Source organism: Brassica rapa, chromosome A04 (genome assembly GCF_000309985.2).
Source record: "Brassica rapa cultivar Chiifu-401-42 chromosome A04, CAAS_Brap_v3.01, whole genome shotgun sequence".
In the NCBI taxonomy this organism is placed as follows: domain Eukaryota; kingdom Viridiplantae; phylum Streptophyta; class Magnoliopsida; order Brassicales; family Brassicaceae; genus Brassica; species Brassica rapa.
The window spans coordinates 10,339,303-10,359,731 of NC_024798.2; the positions used below are offsets into that span (position 1 = coordinate 10,339,303).

Consider the following 20,429-nt stretch of genomic DNA (forward strand, 5'->3'; position numbering starts at 1 on the left):
GTGACTACGTCTCTGTACATTACATGTTTACTGTTTTTTATTTGTCACAAGGTTCGTGGTACAGTTACAACAGTACATGTTACATGTTAGCATTCGGCGTTCCCTTTGTTTGTTTTTTGGGAACTTTATTATTCCGTTACTATGATTGATTCTGTTTAAGTTTATTTCAAATTTCGCTTAGTTTGGATACTACTTTTTTATCGGGTTAAACCAAACAAAAATTATTCCAGTTTGGCTAGTTCCGTTTTTCGATTTTATATGGGTATTGAATTAAACAAAACTATTCAGTTTTTTTTTCTTTTGGTTTTGTAAAGTTCTGGTAACTTAAATAATTTGGATTAACTTTGATTAGTACGATCAGTTTAGTTTGAAAATTTTAATAATAATTTAAAATAAATGGGTATGGTTTGATTATAAAAAACTTAAAATGTAATATACAAATTACCACATTAATTAACTAACAGTCATGTGAATCGCGTTCGTGAATCTTCAAAATTAGTTAACAAATCCAGTAATTCTGATTAAAACATTGAAAATACGCTGTATTCGATCAAGCCATTAAAGCTTTGGATTTGGACCAAAATTTCGGTAATGAACAATGGCATCAGGTTTAAGACGACCTATGCAGATTTGGTGAACCGTTGAAAACAGCGGAAACATCTCCAACTTACCACAATGGTTCAGAGTCTCATACACCTCTCTTGCCGTGGAAACACCCTTCAATAAGCAATCAGACAAAGATAAACAGGTTAAACAAATACTAGTAACCAAGCTTATAAGTTCCTTTTTAGGACCTGTAGCTTTTGCCCTTCTAGCATTTCTGCTTCAAGCTCATCAAAAGACCTGTTACATTTACACCACAAAAAAAGAACATCAATACACTAACTAGAAGCAGTTAAAGTGAACCAGAGGTCACATTTGATTAACAAAAAAGGTTGAACCTTTTTCCTCCGCTTTGGGCAAATGCTTCTGCAACTCTTCGGTTTCTTCCTCCTACTGTAATGGTAAGTGAAACAATAGTCAAAAGGGAGTCACTGTAATTGGTAAAAGATAATTAGGATTTTGTTCAGTCCATACAGCAAGTTGTTATGACATCTGCTACACCGCAGCTCTCGAAGAAAGTACTGTCTTTAACAGATGGAAACAGAAGCTTGGAGAGTGCTTTCATCTCTCTTAGACCAATCCTCATGATTGCAGCCTAGACATGTTTTTTAAAAAAAAGATTAACTTTAGGAACTGCTTAAGTCTCTTTAAAGGAGGAAACACTTACCTTTGTGTTATTACCCATTTCCAAACCATCAACGAAACCTGCTGCAATAGCCACTACATTCTTCAATGTCCCACACAACTCTACTCCTTCAACATCATGGACCTATTTTTAACAAAAGCCACATTGTTACTGACCAAACTCTATAATCTATATGAAAAACTATCAGCTATTTTTCTAAATGACATTTGAAGAAGCTTGAGAATATCTTACCGGTGTGACCATAAAATAGGGAGTACTAAACAACTGAACCCAGGTGTCAGCTATTTCTCTACTCTCTCTATATCCCACCGTTGCTTCACTAAACTTCTCCACAGCAATCTGATATGATTGTTACTGCAGTATTAGTCACAGCAAATGTGAAACCAGAATGTATTGGATCATGTAAATGATGATAAAGTTCGATGTAATGACCTCGTTTGCGATGTTTGCGCCCATAAGAACACAACAGTTGATACCGAGTTCTTTGGAGATGAGATTTGAGATCATACAGGGACCTTCCTTCTTCACTTCCATTCCTTTGACAAGGGATATAGCCTCAACCTCTCCTTTTATCTTTCCCTTTAGTTTCTTGCATATACCATCCATAAACTGGTGCGGTGTAACGAAAACCAACATGTTTGCTTCCTTCACTGCATCGTTTTAAACTCATCAATTTCAATCATGTAAATGATAAAAATTTCAGGATGATAAAAATTTCAGGAGAAAGTCACTAACCTGCATTTTCGAGGTCAGGATCCGCAACAACATTTCTTCCTAGCTTAATCCCGGGAAGGTAATTAGCATTTTCCTAATCAATAAACCAAGAAAATAGCTATAAATAAATAAATAAAGAACAGCATCATCCATGTTCCTTACATTGGTCTTGTTGATGACATCAGTGAGCTTCTCACCATTTGGTAGGACTTCCTCAAACACCCACATCCTCACTTCATCTGAAACGTATTGGGTTTTAATCAAAAGATTCATCCAATCATTGGCACACTACCATCATCGAAATCGAACAATTCTACATACATACATGAACGATGCAAACTCTGTTCATGATTTCGATTATAAATAAATAGAAGGAATCTTTCAAGATTTCACGATCTTGGTTTTTGAAAACAGTATTAAGATGACACAATACCATGAAACGAAGGAAGCTTGAGGGCATTAGATGCGACGAGCTTAGCAGCGACGCTCCCCCAACTTCCACTTCCAACGATGGTAACCCTAGATTTCGAATCATGACATTCACCATTTGCGTCTTCGCCGGATTTAGCATGAGACATAGCGGAGACCGGAGAGAGAGGAGAATCGAGAGAAAGGTAAGAGAATGAGAAGGAGAAGAGGGAAGGAGGAAGATAGAAAAGAATGAGGAACGGATTCGCATGGAAAATAGGAGATTGAGAGGAGGCGACACGTAGTTATATAGAAAGACGTACGTGTAGTAACGTTAATTCTTTCGATACTATAAGCCGCATGCGGCCAAGTTTTGGAATCTTCTTACCTTTTTTTATTATAAAATATTAAATTATTATACCAATTTTCGAATTCATAAAATTTACATATAAATGCAAAGTTGAACAGCAATCCTAAACTCAATGAATAAAACCTTTCAAATAGCAGAATAAAGCCAAAAAGCTAGAATAACAATGTATCAAGCTCGGACCAAAAAAACCAACACGAATCGAGAACGAGGGCTGAGAACTATGAACTACCAAGAGAAAGACACCTTTAAATTTTGAAACAATAGCTCATGTAGCTTCCGACCGCTATGCCGAAACCCGACTAAGCCAAGAATCCAATAACAGAACTAGCCAAAAAGCACCTAACGGCATGGAAGAGAACCACCAAGCTAGCCAGAACTAGTCTCAAAGATTTCCACGTCCAGTCCAACTCACTATGACCGTTACACCCAAACCAAAACCCTATATAGAGATAGTGGTGAACCGGAGGGTGGCTAACTCCCCGTCGTTCTTCCTACTATTTTACACTGATAATATTTCATTACTTTTACCAATAAAGCAGTGTTTTTAAAACCGGATCGGAAGCTGAACCGGATAATTTTTGGGTCACGGTTTAATATGGTTCGACCGGATCAAATATGGTTCAATAATCTGGTTTAATGTATTTGTGTTTATAAATTTAAAATTAAAAGTAATGCTAGTAAATATAATACATAATAAATATAAATGAATTTAAAACATAAAACATTATGAATATAAACTAGTTTAATGTTTATATGGATGGTTTATAGATTTTTGATAGTTTTAACTTTAGTTGGTTTTTTATCAGTTTAGTAACTCAGAAATCCAATTCGGTTATGTGACCGGTTCATGGTTGAACCAATTAGTAGACTCAACTCGATTATGTGACCGGTTCATGGTCGAACCCGGTTCAACCATCGGGTAGGTCCGGTTTTAAAAACATTGGTTTTAACTTTTAGTGGTTTTATCAGTTTAATAACTCAGAGATCCAATTCGGATACATGACCGGTTCATGGTTGAACCAATTAGTAGACTCAACCCAGTTATGTGACCGGTTCATGGTCGAACCCGGTTCAACCATCGGGTCGGTCCGGTTTTAAGAACACTGCAATAAAGTAGTGTTTTTACAACAAATAAGTAAAGACAAGAAAGACAAATCCTTACAACCAATAACCCTGTATCAAACACAATCACATCCAAAACAATGGGCACATCCAAAACAATCACATGATTTCTTAAACAAAACAAAAAAGGAAAAGAACCAATTAAAAAAATTTCTAGCCACATACGATTGGGAAAGATCCAAAGAAATCACAATATTGGCAATAAGGAAGGCAGAAGTATTAATATCCTTGACTGTCTTTCAAGCTTCCAGCTGCTAATAGTGTTTAGAAAAGCCAAAATCTTTGAAGATAACCATTTAAGGGATGGCCACACCGAGGTTTAATAACTGTTGTGACGAACCAGAAGCACTCCTGGGCCAGATGCTCTACTAGAGCCAGATCAGATGCCCGTGTTGGAGGCCACACTCAACTAGAGCCAGATGTCCGTCACCAGATGTCTAACCCCTCACTTAGTATGATATTGTCTGTTTTGGCCTAAGCCCACACGGATTTGTTCTTGGGTTGTTACTCTCATACTAAGTGGGATTGGACCAGCTATATATATTAGACTTTATTCTGTCTAATATCCGATGTGGGACTTGAATTGCCTTTTTATTTATTCTGACAATCCTCCTCTTAAACCAAGGACCACAGAACCTTGGCTCTGATACCAATCTGTTGTGATGGACCAGATGCACTCCTGGGCCAGATGCTCTACTAGAGCCAGACCGGATGCCCGCTGGAGGCCAGACGCTCAACTAGAGCCAAACGTCCGTCACCAGATGTCCAACCCCTCGCTTAGTATGATATTGTCCGCTTTGAGCCTAAACCTTCACAGATTTGTTTTTGGGACGTTGCTCCCAAAAGCCCTCATACTAAGTGGGATTGGACCAGCTATATTTATTAGACTTTATTCTATTTATATCCAATGTGGGACTTAGATTGTTCTTTTATTTATTCTGACAATAACACATCTAACAAGTCAGCTGCTTCCACTGCAAAGACCACCTTATTAAACCTCAACTAACTAAGCTCTCAGTAGCCCATAACCAACCATTATCCTGAGCTTCAATATTGAAACTTATCCTCAAAAAAGAACTTTTATTGTGCAAAAAGACATTTCCAAACTCGTTCCTTAGTATCCACAAGACCCCGTTTACCAGGGATGATGCATTCCAAGACAATTTAATACTGCACTTGACCCAAGACTGAAGTGGAGGGATTCTCTCATCCTTGAAGTCAAAGGACTAGCACATAGAAAACTAATCAGCCTGCATCTCAACCACTTGAGCCTAATTCAACTCCAGCTGATCAGCAAAGGCTTTCCTCGCCATATCTTCAACGTCAAACAGTTTACCATCAAAGAGCAATGAGTTTCTATTGTTCCATATTTTCTATAACAACAACTTGAAGACTTTCCTCGCACTCACCATGACATTAAAATTTTCCGAACACATTTTTCTCCTGCCACTTAGGGAGAACCGCAATAGCCTGAGAAAAGGGCGAGGAGAAACGATTGTAGTAGAGGAAGTGAAATTTAGGATACATGTTCCTACATGATGATGATGTGATTCTTATACCTCCCAAGTAGATAAGTCGATCTCTCGATTTGGATAAGGCATGCTAAGCTGCAGCCCAATGAGGAATTTGCAAGTTTTGATATTTTGGATTCTTGTTGTTGAAGTATGGAGGTGATGCTGTGCAGTGCCTCCAAGTATACTATTAAATGAAAACAGAAGAAGATAATTCATCATTGATCCACCTTCCTTCGTTCGCTCATGTAGTGAGGCACAAAAACGACGATGTGTATCGATCCCATTAACTTTCCGCCCATAGAACAGAACCTGTCACAACAAAAAGATGAATATTATTTAGAAATATTGTGACAAAAAGCCTTTGTTCCTCTTTGTCCAGTGTCCAATGGAAAATTACTACAGAAAATTTTTTTTTTCCTTAAAAAAAATACATGACTACGTTTAAAGAGAAAACAAGGCATCAGTTCAAAACAGAAAAACAACATGACTTCGTTTATAGACAGAAGAAAGGGATCAGATCAAAGCATAAAAAGTTGAAAGGATATCTTAAAGCTGGCTATATCCAATCCCACCCTCTTTATACAAGAAAGAACTGAGAGAGAACAAAGATCACATTTTTTCAACGCCAAGTTTAATATAAAACAGATAAGTATGATCTGGAACATGAACATCACTAATTTAGTGACTGTCAGCTAATGAAAAATACTCAATTTAACGAAATACTAAAAACTGGATTCATAAGGCCAAGGACTCATCTGATAAGAAGACACATGAGGTATGCAGAAAAGTTTATTATCACAAAATTTTGAATTTTAAGCAAAGCTTCGAACTTTATAAAAGGAACCAGTTTTCTGTAACATCTGAAAAAAGCTAAAGCTAAGACATGAATAAACCTAAGCATCAGACGGTCATGTCTCCAGCGACATAACATTTTAAAAGAAGGGTTTGATGATCGTTAATTTACCCCGTTCTTGGCCTTAACAGGATGTTCTTCATCAATATGACAATGAAGCCCGACAATGTCAAAAACATCTGCGCAAAACGTGTAGAAAAACTCTGATTTTAAAAGAGAAGACAGTGTTCTAGGTAACCGATCTAAACAAAAGAGAAAAATCATACCTTTAATGCTCCATAGAATTTAGGGATAGTTTGAGAATAGTTGTGGTTGCGAGCATCACCTGCTTGTCTACGGACAGCATGTCAACCCAATGATTTCGCTTCCTTTCTTCACATGATGGGATTCCAAAACCTCAGAAGCCGGACTGTGTTGAGCAGCGAAATCGTTTGCGAAGCCGTTTGGGTTGTACTCATCATCGAAGAAATGCGAGACATTTATAGAGGAAGTTCGAATCAGTTACGATGGAAAACTAAGAGGTAATTTGTTTGATTAACATGGGCGGGGTAGATTAATTAAGGAAAAATCAGAGTAAAGAAAGGATTAATGGTTTGGGAGGCGTTACAGAACTCGGCGACGGTTTGATTTCGTGAGCTACATGGGAGAGGTCGCTTTTGGAGGAAGAAGCCGACGAACCTTAAACACCTTTGTGTCTAACGGGCCAAATGCACGGGCCAAAACAAACCAATTAACTTAAAGCTCAGTTCTCATTAAAACATAAAAGAAACACGATAAGAGAAAGACACGGGTCTCTGGCTGAGCGGATACGTGTCGGCGAATGCCCTTTCCTTCGTGTTGACGTGGTGCAAGGAGAACGGAGAAAAGCTCCTTTTACTGTTATAGTTATATATATATGTGGAGCCCACAAAATTTGAAAGACTGGCTCTGGTCCCCACTAACCGATGTGCAAATGAGTTTGCATCAACGGGGAACTCGAACTCAAAAGGAAACGAATTTAGGCATGAGCTATTTGACCACCACTTAACGCAGACCATTTTTTACCAGTAAATTTGCATATATGTTTCTTTTTGTTTATATCTATTGGCATAGTTGTCTCACAAGATATATCGTTGCTCGTTTCATTATATATCTGCATGTTCATAACCTCCACATGGTTATAAATAGAACTATTTGTTTTTTTCTCTCTGCCAATTTCTACATATACTCCGTTTGACGTACTGCTTTAATAAACTCACAATTCAGAGTTGTCACTTAACAAGAAAACAAAACTAATAAACGCTAAAAATATCAATGAACCATATTCTAAAAACTGTGAAAACAGTATACAAAAAAATAAAATAACAGCTTTTGATTAAACTAACAAAACTAACATCTAGTTTCAATCACCAACCATACACATTTCCTAATAGCTTTTATAAATTCCCAATTTAGCTTCCCTCTCGTTTTCATTCATTCTTCTCCATTTTCTCAACCGATCTCTCTCAATCTCACAGAGAAACCTTACATACATACTAAATCACAAAGAGCTGCATCAATTTTTTTTTGTCTCATACACGCACGTTCTATACTACGTAAACGTATAATATATGGCTCGACGATTCGCTTTCTTATTCCTTCTCATAGCTTTTGCTTTAGCCGGTGAAATTTACGCCGCCGATTCATCTTCACCTTCTCCACCGACAACAACGTCAACCACCACTGTAAAATCTCCCCCAGAGCTTCTCGTCGGGAATAACTCAACGGGCGGTACAGATTACTCAGATTACGAAGTCCCTATAAATCTTGCGCCGGGAGGAGTTGAGGTCGTGGAAGATTATGCGCCGTTCAATGCTGGTAGAGGACCTGATGAGCTTGCGCAACCTGAAGACGATTTAAAAATTAGTAAGGGAGATAAGCCTGTGAACTCGGCCTCTTCTTTTTCTTCTGTTTCTTCTTTTTCCTCCAACGTTGTCTTTGTTGCTGCTGCTGGATTATTTTTGTTTTGACGTTTGAAAAATGATGGCTCACGTAGCTAAGTGTATGCATGCAACGCAAAATTCAAATTTGTCTTTGCAAGTTGATCCGAAATCCTATCGTCCGTTTCGAGAAAACTAAATAAATACTTAACCTTTAATTCGAGTTAAATAAATGAAAGAAAATACTTTTTATTTAAGGCTCCAGTCGATAAAAATTACTTAATTGCAAAATCGTATAATAATAATAATTAAGCAACATACAAACTAAAATCTGCGGAAGGAAAACAGCAGAATGATTTTCTTGTACGTTTGGATAAACTTTTCCAAATATCAAAATAGATATTAATTAGATTAATCTTTTTTTTTTTTTTGTCATCAACTTTACAGACTCATATAGACTCTGTAAACCAAACTGGGAGATCTTGATCCATGTGAACTACAAAAGACGTTTCCTTCCTAGCGCTGCGGACTAAGCTATCCGCCTTCTTGTTCTGCGTTCTTGGTACATAGATAATCTCTGCGTGAAAAAAACTCTCTTTCAAGCTGTTTATATCCTCCAAATAACTTGCAAATGCTGGCCATTCCTCTGGTGTTGAAACCATCTTCACCAATTGAGAACAATCCGTTGCAAACGTAACCTGAAATTGTCGTAAGTTTTTCATATTAATTAGATTAATCAAAATATCTAATATATATCTATATTATTAATTACAAAGTGATTTAGCATTCGATCTATCACGTTAAAAGTTAGAGTGAAAAACACATTGTTATCCTTAATAAATAAAATTTTATTATATATTTTATCACAGAATATAACTAAATTCAGAAAAACTTAGCTAATTTACTTTATTTTTAATAGATTTACTTTATTTTAAATATTTTAATAAATATTGACACCTATAATATTATAAAATCAAATTATAGAATAATTTTATTTATAACATTAGCTGTCTCATATAAAACTTTATCACTATTCCTTTTGCAAGCTTCACTTACACGCCTTTGTCAAAATATTTTTTTATCACTATAGTGTTATTTATTGTTATATAATTAAATAATATGAAATGTTGATTCTGAAAATAATCTACTAAAAATCATTTTCTGTTTAATAACATACTAAAACGCATACTTGTGTTTTCTGTTTTTCATTCGGTAATTTTTGTTAACTTGAAACTTTTGCAGAATCACATATTTAACATGATTCCCACCATTCTGCATGTTACCAATTAGAGCATGGTTAGAAAATGGCGTTCTATATTAGTGAGATGGTGTTAAGTAATTAAGTGGAAACCAATTGGCCTATCAGTCAAAAGCTTAAAGGATTCCACACCAAGTTTGGAATTCAATTTTCAAAAGACACCATTTCTTTCATATTATAGGATTTAAAGCTTATTGTCGTGTACTGCGGACATAATTTGTCCATCGAGAATGCTGTAAATTCAGAACCATTTATCGATCCAAGTGTTATGAGAAAACAACATCGGAACTTTAAAGCTTATTGTCGTGTACTGCGAACATAATTTGTCCATCGAGAATGCTATACATTCAGAACCATTTATCGATCCAAGTGTTATGAGAAAACAACGTCACAACTTTAAGCTTATTGTCGTGTACTGCCGACATAATTTCTCATGATGAGAAGGTTTTCGACTTTTTGTCAGAACTTTAGATGGAAAATTGTATTTAGCAACATTTAAAGTTTCTTCATTTTATGATTTGTGCGGCTATATAGTCCCTACACCTCAATTCAATTTTTGAAACACCTCTTCTTGATGGAACATATACCACTCAAAAGATTATCCATTGATATTGTACAAACCCACCAAGAGCATATTTCCTAAAAAAAAAGAATTGGAAGATATTCTATAACATCAAAAACTATGGAGGAATATTTTTTCGAGGTAGCAAAGCATCATAAGTATGTTATCCTCCAAATTGCGGATGTCATCTACTGTGAGTGATCTTGTGCTTAAATCATAGAAGAAAACACTTCTCCTTCCAAAGGCAAAACAAATTTTATAAGTATATATACGTAATTCCTATCAATTTAAATTCCCACTAATATTATATGTTATGTAAAATATGCCTGCAAATGCTTGATGAACATTTTGTGGTGATAGTCCATAAAAGGAAAACAGAAGGAGGTGCTGCATCATAACATTACAATTGTGACTTTTCATACCAATAAACTTCCCTTTACTTTTGTCGACACAGTTACAAAGCATACACGTCTGACAATTAAACGTTATGTACAAATCAATCAAAGAACTCATCCTTCAAATCTGAATCTAGTTTGTAAATGAAAACATGACATTTACCTTGCTTTTTCACATGAAGTTCGCTACGAGAACAAATATCAACCAAATCTAGTGCAGACTTCACATTATCTTTCAGTTTCCCTTTGACATTTAGAACACTGTTCATCAGATTGTCAAAAAATTTCTTCTCAAGATGTATGGCATCTATATTATTTCGAAACAAATGATCCTTTCAATATGGCAAATCCTAGAAATACTCTTTGTATGATAATTTTGGTGTTCTCCAACACCATCTATTGGATAATGTCCATTTTCACCAGCGTTTAGCGCCTTAAGAGCACTGAAATCTCTTAAATGGTTCAGTAAATCACTGTCAAGTAATTCAAAAGGTGGACTGTCAAACACCGTCTTGTTCTTCTTATCGTACTCCCAGTGCCGATCTAATATATTATAATGCCCTAAGCCATTTCGAAAAATTATGTTTTTATATCTCTATAATATTATTTGAGAAGTCAGTTTCCTATGTGTAGTTTTCATGTTAATTTTAGAGTAGTCAATTACAAAAGTATTTTTAATGAATTGAAAATATTATGCATAATGTCATTATTATAATTTTTTCATTTTATTTTCCTTTTTGTTTCATATTTTTTTGCTTTTAATTTCCTTTTTTAATCATAATGTTTTCTTAAACTACTAAAATATATATATATATATATATATATATATATATATATATATAAATTTGATATTTTATTTAATAACTAATAATGAATATATTGTTTAAAGAAGATAATTTTTAAAATATTTTACCTTAAATAATATAATAAATAATAAAATAAAACAACCAAAAATATTTTCTATATATATGTTTAGATCAAAAGATCAAAAGTGGAAACAAAATATTTTTAATAATATAAATCAACCATCAACCATTTTAAAAATGAATAAAATTAAATTAAATTAATAATAAAAGGAAATGAAATCAATTAATCCAAAGAGATTTAAAAACACACACAAAATGGACGATGATTTCAATTTCACATACTTAGCATTTCTAACCAACTTACACTATTGCATGAAAAACAAGTAAAATGAAGTAGAGGCAGTGCCGGTCTAACATATTATAATGCCCTAAGCCATTTCAAAAAATTATGCCTTTATATCTCTATAATATTATTTTAGAAGTTAGTTTCCTATGTGTAGTTTTCATGTTAATTTTAGAGTAGTTAATTACAAAAGTATTCTTAATGAATTGAAAATATTATGCATAATGTCATGGGGAAATTTCAATAATACACTTTGTGGTGTACCACTTTTCACTTTTACCACCACTAAATGAACATTTTCAAAAATACCTTCTTCACTAAATGGCAAAAGACTAAATTAACCTTTCCTTATCTTCAACCATAAACGCCTCTTTTCAGATCTATCTTCTCTCTCGTGGAGATCCGCCGTCTCCGTATTCATGAGTTTCACGGTGTCCGTCTTTAACGAGTTCGTCGTCTTCTTCGTCAAGCTTCTCTTTCGTCATCCTCAAACATGTCGTTGCTGTATTTATGAGCTTCACCGTGTCTGTCTTTAACGAGTTCGTCGTCTGCTTCATCGAGTCCCGCCGTCGTCGTATTCATGAAATTCAGCGTGTATGTCTTTAACGAGTTTGTGTTTTAGTATCAATTGCTCTTTCTACGATGAATTATGAAAGTAAGACGTTTTAAATTTGCTTCTCTCTTTCTTCCAAATATGTTGATTTAGTTTTTTTTTTTTGGCTGATTAGTGACAGTTCTGTCTATCTTGGTTCCTTATAATTTCTGGAAAAGTTTCCAATGAAACAATCAAACAAGATTGCTTTAGACTTCTCATTTGAACATGTTGATCTAAAAGAAACAGTTTTGATAGTGAATATTGAGTTTGGCAACTTAGAACCATTTATAAATCTGGGTTTTAAGTAATTTTAGGGTTTTTTCCTTTCTGTTATCCAAAAATAGAATACAGTTAATTTGGATTTGTCATCTGAAGGGTTCTGGCTAAGAGAGAGATTATCGATAGTAAACACTGCATATTAAAGAATTATAACCCCTTATAAACCTAGATTTTAGGTTATTGTTGATAATGCAACTCAACGATTTACAGGGTTCTATAAAAGAAGTATTTTTAACAAGAGTTGTATATATCTATACATATAAATGTGTGAACTCAAGAAGTCTTTTGTTGTGTTATCCTATATTATTTGTAAGACTTTTGTCGAAATACATGAACACTATGCTTATCCATCTTAGACCATGATTAGAAGTTCATATCATCGTTTTATTAAGTTCATATCATTGATGCTTCAGACTTCTCATTTGAACATGTCGATTTAAGAGAGGTATTTTCCAATAGTACACTTCATATTAAGGAATTATAACCCCTTATAAATCTGGGTTTTAGGATATTGCTGATAATACATCTCAACGATTTACAAGGTGTTATAAAAGAAGTTTTTAAACAAGAGTTCATCGTATATATCTATAGAACAACATATAAACGTGTGAACATGAGAAGTCTTGTGTTGTGTTATCCTATATTCTTTGTAAGACTGTTACCAAAATACATGAACATTATGCTTGGATAAGGTATCTTTACACGATTAAAAGTTAACATTATCTTTTTATTTCGTCAGGCAGTTAGATAGCAATGAATTTTGCACATCTTCGTGATTCCTCTGAGGATTTATGAAGCTGGAACAGATCCACTAGACAATCCAAAAGTGATTATCCAATCGGTGTCTTGGTCAATAATGTGAAGCATTTTATAAAAGATTATAAATGTAGTTTTATATGGGTTTATAAATTTGTAAATTAGAGATTTGGGAGACTTATAAAACTTGTTTGTTATTTGTTACATCTTTTGGTTAATACAATGTTTGGATTCTCTAAGGAATACAAACATTTGGTGACCCCAACGCATCCAGATCTTAATGACATATATTTTGACAGTGTTGTACAATTAGTTCAACAAAGATATAAAAAGAAGAAAAGTTAATGGGAACAAAATTTTGTGGATTTACTTTTTGCAGTATATGATATAGAGCAATAACACATGAAAGAAGATAAAAGTGAAGAGAAAAGAAATTTAAAGGGCAAATAAGAGTTTATAAATCATTTACAAAAGTTTATAAAACATTTTTGTAAGTTTATAAGCGATTTATAAATATTTATAAATTATTTGTAAGAGTTTCTAAGATCTATGGTTCACTTTCTCAGATCAACCAATGGGGGTAGATCTATGATTATTGATGAATGTAAATAATTTATAAGGGTTTATAAAAGCAATTTATAAACTATTTATAAAAGTTTATAAAAATGTTATGAAAGCATATATTCAATTTATAAGGGGTATTATAAGAGTTGTATAGGTTTATAAATCAACTAAAAGAGTCTATAACCATTTAGAAAGCTTTACAAAACAACTTATAATGGTTTGTATAATAGTTTATAAGGGTTTATAAAGGTATATAAATATTTTATAAGGGTTTATAAAAATAATTTATAAAATTGATACACCATTATAAAATAATTTATAAGGGTATGTAAAATTATTTGTAGGAGTCTATAAACCATTTATAAAGACATATAAGATTTGTAAGTCCGACAAAGGAGGTTTCTTCGTTCGTGGAGCTGAAGCGGTGGGGTCTGAAGCGGTGGAGCATTGTTCGCTGTCCTCATGTGCCTCAGAATCTGCCACGTATCATCATCTCTTTATAAAACATGCACGTGTTCTTTATTTTTATGAATTTAATCTTGTGTATCAAAGTGTTGGGCTCTAAGCCGAAAGACTTGTGCCCACAATTTCAGCCCATGAGGCTTAAATGAAAAGAATGTTGACAAGAAAAAGATTTATAAGGGTTTATAAAAGATTTTAATGGGTTTTGAAGAGTTTGTATAGGGTTTACAAAAAAATATAAAGGTTTTATAAGACTTTATCAAAAAATTTATAAATAGTTTAGAGAGTCTTTTTAAGCTGTTAGAGAAATATCTATTCAGCCAAAAAACATATCAGAAGAATCAGGTGGTATTTTGAAGTGTTACAACCTTTTATTTCATGAAATCAGGTGTAGAGTGTATGACAAAGCGTTGTAAGTATATTAAGAAATGAAGCATTGTTAAAAGATAGTTGCTTGTTACTAGTACTTAATCTGAAGGATGAATGCTTCTTGAGACATTAAGAAACATACATTCAGAAAGAAGTCGTTATAGTCTTCTTTGAGTGTGAATTCAGCTGAATCAAACCACCAAGCAAGAGGAGTAGAAGGCATCATCATCATATAGCCATGGCGGATTGGGGAGCACCAAGTTGATGAGCTCTTCAAGCAATCAGTAGACTTAGGATATTTTATTTTGATTTACAAGAATGTATAAATTGATTCATATAGGTTTATAAATAGATTTGTAATACTTTATAAAATATCTACTGCAGTGTATAAGAGTTTATGAAGGTAATTATTTTATGAAGTCTTATAACATTTTATAGAGGCTTATAAATCTGTATATAAGGGTTTATAAAAATATTATAAGAGTTTAATAATCTTCATCGCACAATTTGTAAGAGAAAATAAATCTTTTTCAAGAGTTTATAAATCTTTTATAAGATTTTATAAATCTTTACATTTAGAAGTAAAATATTCATAAAGCTATTATAAGTTTAAAAAGTTTAAAAATAAAAATCGGTGATATAAATACATGAAGATACTCGTTACTAATTTTCTTAAAAAAGAAACTAGAGTAAATGTAAAGTACAAATGATTTACAGCTTACAATCACTTATAAGAACACGTGTTACACATATATATTACAGAAAGACATGTGTCTTGTTTCTCTTATATGTGTCAAGAACATATATATTACATATAAAAACATGTGTCTTCTCTCTCTTTCTGCAACTCCAATCTTCTTGAAAATTGTGTTTCCCTCTGAAAACATAAAAACATAGGGCTAAATATATATATTGTTTTACGGTTTCTTTTATAAGGCCTTATAAATATAAAAATTGTAATAAATACCTCAAGCGGATTACCTTTATAAAATCACTTATAAATTTTATAAGAGCTTATAAAACCTTGTATCAACCATCTATAAAGTTTTTAAAACATATATAAATATTTATAAAGCTATTAAAAGAGTTTATAAAACTATTTACAAGAACTTATAAGCTATTTATAAGAGTTTTTACATTTATTTATAAGTGTTCATAAATTAATTTACAAGGTTTATAAATCTATTTATAAGAGTTTATAAATCACCAAATTAACCAACTTTCCACCATTTCTTTGCTTATTAAAGAACATCATTCTTTTACAGTTTCTTTTATAAGGCCTTATAAAAAGGTATAATTGAGTATTGAGATGATTCATTGAGAGATACTTGGGGTTTCTGAATTTATAATGGTTTATAAAAAATTATAATGGGTTTACAATACCACAATGTTAGATGAACGCCTCAGTTCTGCAGATGCACATAATGTATCCAGAACAGATATATAGCCTTCTAAGACCTTTCTCACAGCAATAGCAAAAGCCTGATTAACAAGAGTATAGCAGCTCTTGTTATTGGCTTCTTCATTTTCACCTACTTTACAGCTCCCCCTGTCCCACAACTTCCAACTTGAAGTTTATGAAATGGGTCTACGAAGTTATGGAGAAGAAAGACCAAAGAACCAAAGCATCATATGTTTCAAAGAATCTGTCCCAAGGCGTCAGTGCTTGATAACCGATGCCACAAGCTCAGACTTTGGTAGGTTGTCCTATCAGCTGGCTGAGAGCATAATACATAAGAGAGCTTATGTATGCTAATAAGAGAAGACTCAACACCTTGCAGGGCATTCAACACCAACCTAACCAAGCTTAATTCCTATTAAAAAGCAATAAAATTGTCAGAAAATATGGCCAAAAGTATAAGTAGTCTCAATATACGTCTTTCATCTAAGCACTAAAGATATTCCATTGTTTTGTAATTAATTACTAAGAATAGAAATCTGAGAACATCACATCGTAATCTTCCCAAAGATAATGATTTTGCTGTAACTCAATACAGTACATCGAGTACTAAACTCAAAAAAAAAAATTGATACTTCTTTTTCCCCAAATCATTCCTTATTAGGTTTCCGATCCTAGCCACTCAAGCAAAATGCAAAGCTCATGTTTCCACGCATACAAACATGAAAAGCGTAAATGGTGAACTTACAGAGACAAAGGAAGAAGATAGAGGAGAAGCACGAGTTGGAGGAGGAAATTGGCGGCTCTGAGAATGTAAGGACTCCCAATTACTTGGTGGAAAGGTAAAGCTCCTCCTGTTTGAGCTTCTCCAGAAGCGAATCAACGCTCGTCGCCATCGTCATTATTTCTCAATGAAGGAGAAAGTGACAGATCGTCTTTTTCACCTGAGCTTGTAGAGTTTTTTAGCTTCGTCGGAGAATTCGTCAGCGCCGTCAAATCCGCCGGAGAACTCGCCAGCGCCGTCCGAAGAACTCGTCAGTGTCGTCGGATTTGATCACCGTCGAATTCGAAATCAATCTGGGAACTCTCAGATTTAGAATTGGGGGAGAAAGTGAGTAATTTAGGTTTAATTATTCAAGGGTATAATTGTACTTTGTCTATTAAAATTTTAATGGTAAAGTTGAAAAGTGTAAAGTTGAAAAGTGGTATTAGCAAAGTGGTATTAGTGGCAATTCCCCTAATGTCATTATTATAATTTTTTATTTTATTTTCCTTTTTGTTTAATAATTTTTTGCTTTTAATTTCCTTTTTTTTTATCATAATGTTTTCTTAAACTACTAAAATATGGAAATTATATATATATATATATATAATTTCGATATTTTATTTAATACCTAATAATGAATATATTGTTTAAAAAAGATAATTTTTAAAATATTTTACCTTAAATAATATAATAAATAATAAAATAAAACAACCAAAAATATTTTCTATATATATGTTTAGATCAAAAGATTAAAAGTGGAAACAAAATATTTTTAATAATATAAATCAACCATCAACCATTTTAAAAATGAATAAAATTAAATTAAATTAATAATAAAAGGAAATGAAATCAATTAATCCAAAGAGATTTAAAAACACACACAAAATGGACGATGATTTCAATTTTACATACTTAGCATTTCTAACCAACTTACACTATTGCATGAAAAACAAGTAAAATGAAGTAGAGGCAATGCCGGTCTAACATATTATAATGCCCTAAGCCATTTCAAAAAATTATGCCTTTATATATCTATAATATTAATTGAGAAGTTAGTTTCCTATGTGTAGTTTTCATGTTAATTTTAGAGTAGTCAATTACAAAAGTATTCTTAATGAATTGGAAATATTATGCATAATGTCATTATTATAATTTTTTTATTTTATTTTCCTTTTTGTTTAATAATTTTTTGTTTTTAATTTCCTTCTTTTTATCATAATTTTTTCTTAAACTACTAAAATATGGAAATTATATATATATATATATATATATATATATAAATATAATTTTGATATTTTATTTAATAACTAATAATGAATATATTGTTTAAAGAAGATAATTTTTAAAATATTTTACATTAAATAATAAAATAAAACAACCAAAAATATTTTCTATATATATGTTTAGATCAAAAGATTAAAAGTGGAAACAAAATATTTTTAATAATATAAATCAACCATCAACCATTTTAAAAATGAATAAAATTAAATTAAATTAATAATAAAAGGAAATGAAATCAATTAATCCAAAGAGATTTAAAAACACACACAAAATGGACGATGATTTCAATTTCACATACTTAGCATTTCTAACCAACTTACACTATTGCATGAAAAACAAGTTAAATGAAGTAGAGGCAGTGCCGGTCTAACATATTATAATGTCCTAAGCCATTTCAAAAAATTATGTCTTTATATCTCTATAATATTATTTAAGAAGTTAGTTTCCTATGTGTAGTTTTCATGTTAATTTTAGAGTAGTCAATTACAAAAGTATTCTTAATGAATTGAAAATATTATGCATAATGTCATTATTATAATGTTTTATTTTATTTTCCTTTTTGTTTAATAATTTTTTGTTTTTAATTTCGTTTTTTTTATCATAATGTTTTCTTAAACTACTAAAATGTGGAAATTATATATATATATATATATATATATATAATTTCGATATTTTATTTAATAACTAATAATGAATATATTTTTTAAAGAAGATAATTTTTAAAATATTTTACCTTAAATAATATAATAAATAATAAAATAAAACAACCAAAAATATTTTCTATATATATGTTTAGATCAAAAGATTAAAAGTGGAAACAAAATATTTTTAATAATATAAATCAACCATCAACCATTTTAAAAATGAATAAAATTAAATTAAATTAATAATAAAAGGAAATGAAATCAATTAATCCAAAGAGATTTAAAAACACACACAAAATGGACGATGATTTCAATTTCACATACTTAGCATTTCTAACCAACTTACACTATTGCATGAAAAACAAGTAAAATGATGTAGAGGCAGTGCCGGTCTAACATATTATAATGTCCTAAGCCATTTCAAAAAATTATGCCTTTATATCTCTATAATATTATTTGAGAAGTTAGTTTCCTATGTGTAGTTTTCATGTTAATTTTAGAGTAGTCAATTACAAAAGTATTCTTAATGAATTGAAAATATTATGCATAATGTCATTATTCTAATTTTTGTATTTTATTTTCTTTTGTTTAATAATTTTTTGTTTTTCATTTCCTTCTTTTTATCATAATTTTTTCTTAAACTACTAAAATATGGAAATTATATATATATATATATATATAATTTCGATATTTTATTTAATAACTAATAATGAATATATTGTTTAAAGAAGTTAATTTTTAAAATATTTTACCTTAAATAATAAAATAAAACAACCAAAAATATTTTCTATATATACGTTTAGATCAAAAGATTAAAAGTGGAAACAAAATATTTTTAATAATATAAATCAACCATCAACCATTTTAAAAATGAATAAAATTAAATTAAATTAATAATAAAAGGAAATGAAATCAATTAATCCAAAGATATTTAAAAACACACACAAAATGGACGATGATTTCAATTTCACATATTTAGCATTTCTAACCAACTTACACTATTGCATGAAAAACAAGTAAAATGAAGTAGAGGCAGTGCCGGTCTAACATATTATAATGCCCTAAGCCATTTCAAAAAATCATGTCTTTATATCTCTCTAATATTATATAAGAAGTTAGTTTCCTATGTGTAATTTTCATGTTAATTTGAGAGTAGTCAATTACAAAAGTATTCTTAATGAATTGAAAATAGTATGCATAATGTCATTATTATAAAGGCAAATCTCCAAAATAGCACCTTTCTAAGTTTATATCACAAAAATAGCACTCAAAAACTAAAATGACCAAAATAGCATTTTATCTTTTGAAAAATTTAAATTTATTTATTTTTCAAAATTTGAAATCTTATCCCCAAAACCTCACTTCTCAACTCTAAACCCTAAAACCTAAACTCTAAACCCTAAACCCTAAATTCTAAACCCTAAACTCTACCCCTTGAGTGCTATTTTTGTGATTTTTGGCCTTGAGTGCTAGTTTGGGAACAAAAACTTGATTTAGTGCTATTTTGGTCTTTTTCTCTTATTATAATTTTTTATTTTATTTTCCTTTTTGTTTAATAATTTTGTGTTTTTAATTTCCTTTAATTATATATATATATATATATATATTCGATATTTTATTTAATAACTAATAATGAATATATTTTTTAAAGAAGATAATTTTTAAAATATTTTACCTTAAATAATATAATAAATAATAAAATAAAACAACCAAAAATATTTTCTATATATATGTTTAGATCAAAAGATTAAAAGTGGAAACAAAATATTTTTAATAATATAAATCAACCATCAACCATTTTAAAAATGAATAAAATTAAATT

The 20,429-nt window shown here is 31.4% G+C and overlaps 2 protein-coding genes and 1 long non-coding RNA gene across 3 annotated transcripts; 1 reads left to right on the plus strand and 2 right to left on the minus strand.

Moving 5' to 3' along the window:
* Positions 1-435: 435 nt before the first annotated feature.
* On the minus strand, positions 436-2,652 carry LOC103864010 (glycerol-3-phosphate dehydrogenase [NAD(+)] 1, chloroplastic). Its single transcript, XM_009141779.3, has 10 exons — positions 2,397-2,652; positions 2,126-2,202; positions 1,985-2,057; positions 1,682-1,899; positions 1,481-1,588; positions 1,271-1,372; positions 1,078-1,198; positions 942-996; positions 795-843; positions 436-717 (listed from the first exon to the last, which is right to left on the minus strand). The coding sequence occupies exons 1-10, from the start codon at positions 2,539-2,541 to the stop codon at positions 559-561; spliced, it is 1,107 nt and encodes a 368-aa protein (XP_009140027.2). The 5' UTR covers positions 2,542-2,652; the 3' UTR covers positions 436-558.
* Positions 2,653-7,819: 5,167 nt separating this feature from the next.
* Positions 7,820-8,218, plus strand: LOC103864187. Its single transcript, XM_009141947.3, has one exon. The coding sequence runs from the start codon at positions 7,820-7,822 to the stop codon at positions 8,216-8,218; it is 399 nt and encodes a 132-aa protein (XP_009140195.1).
* A 3,825-nt stretch (positions 8,219-12,043) lies between these two features.
* LOC117133495 lies at positions 12,044-19,961 on the minus strand. Its single transcript, XR_004457344.1, has 2 exons — positions 16,665-19,961; positions 12,044-16,331 (listed from the first exon to the last, which is right to left on the minus strand). It is a non-coding gene; the product is annotated as an uncharacterized LOC117133495 (long non-coding RNA).
* Between the last annotated feature and the right edge of the window lie 468 nt (positions 19,962-20,429).

Excerpts from the sequence above, each read along its gene's own strand:
- LOC103864010 (XM_009141779.3), bottom strand. The coding sequence starts at position 2,541 with ATGTCTCATGCTAAATCCGGCGAAGACGCAAATGGTGAATGTCATGAT. Across the intron at positions 1,373-1,480 it reads CCTATTTTATGGTCACACCG|GTCCATGATGTTGAAGGAGT; the intron begins GTAAGATATTCT and ends TGTTAAAAATAG. Across the intron at positions 997-1,077 it reads AGATGTCATAACAACTTGCT|TAGGAGGAAGAAACCGAAGA; the intron begins GTATGGACTGAA and ends TTACCATTACAG.
- LOC103864187 (XM_009141947.3), top strand. The coding sequence starts at position 7,820 with ATGGCTCGACGATTCGCTTTCTTATTCCTTCTCATAGCTTTTGCTTTA.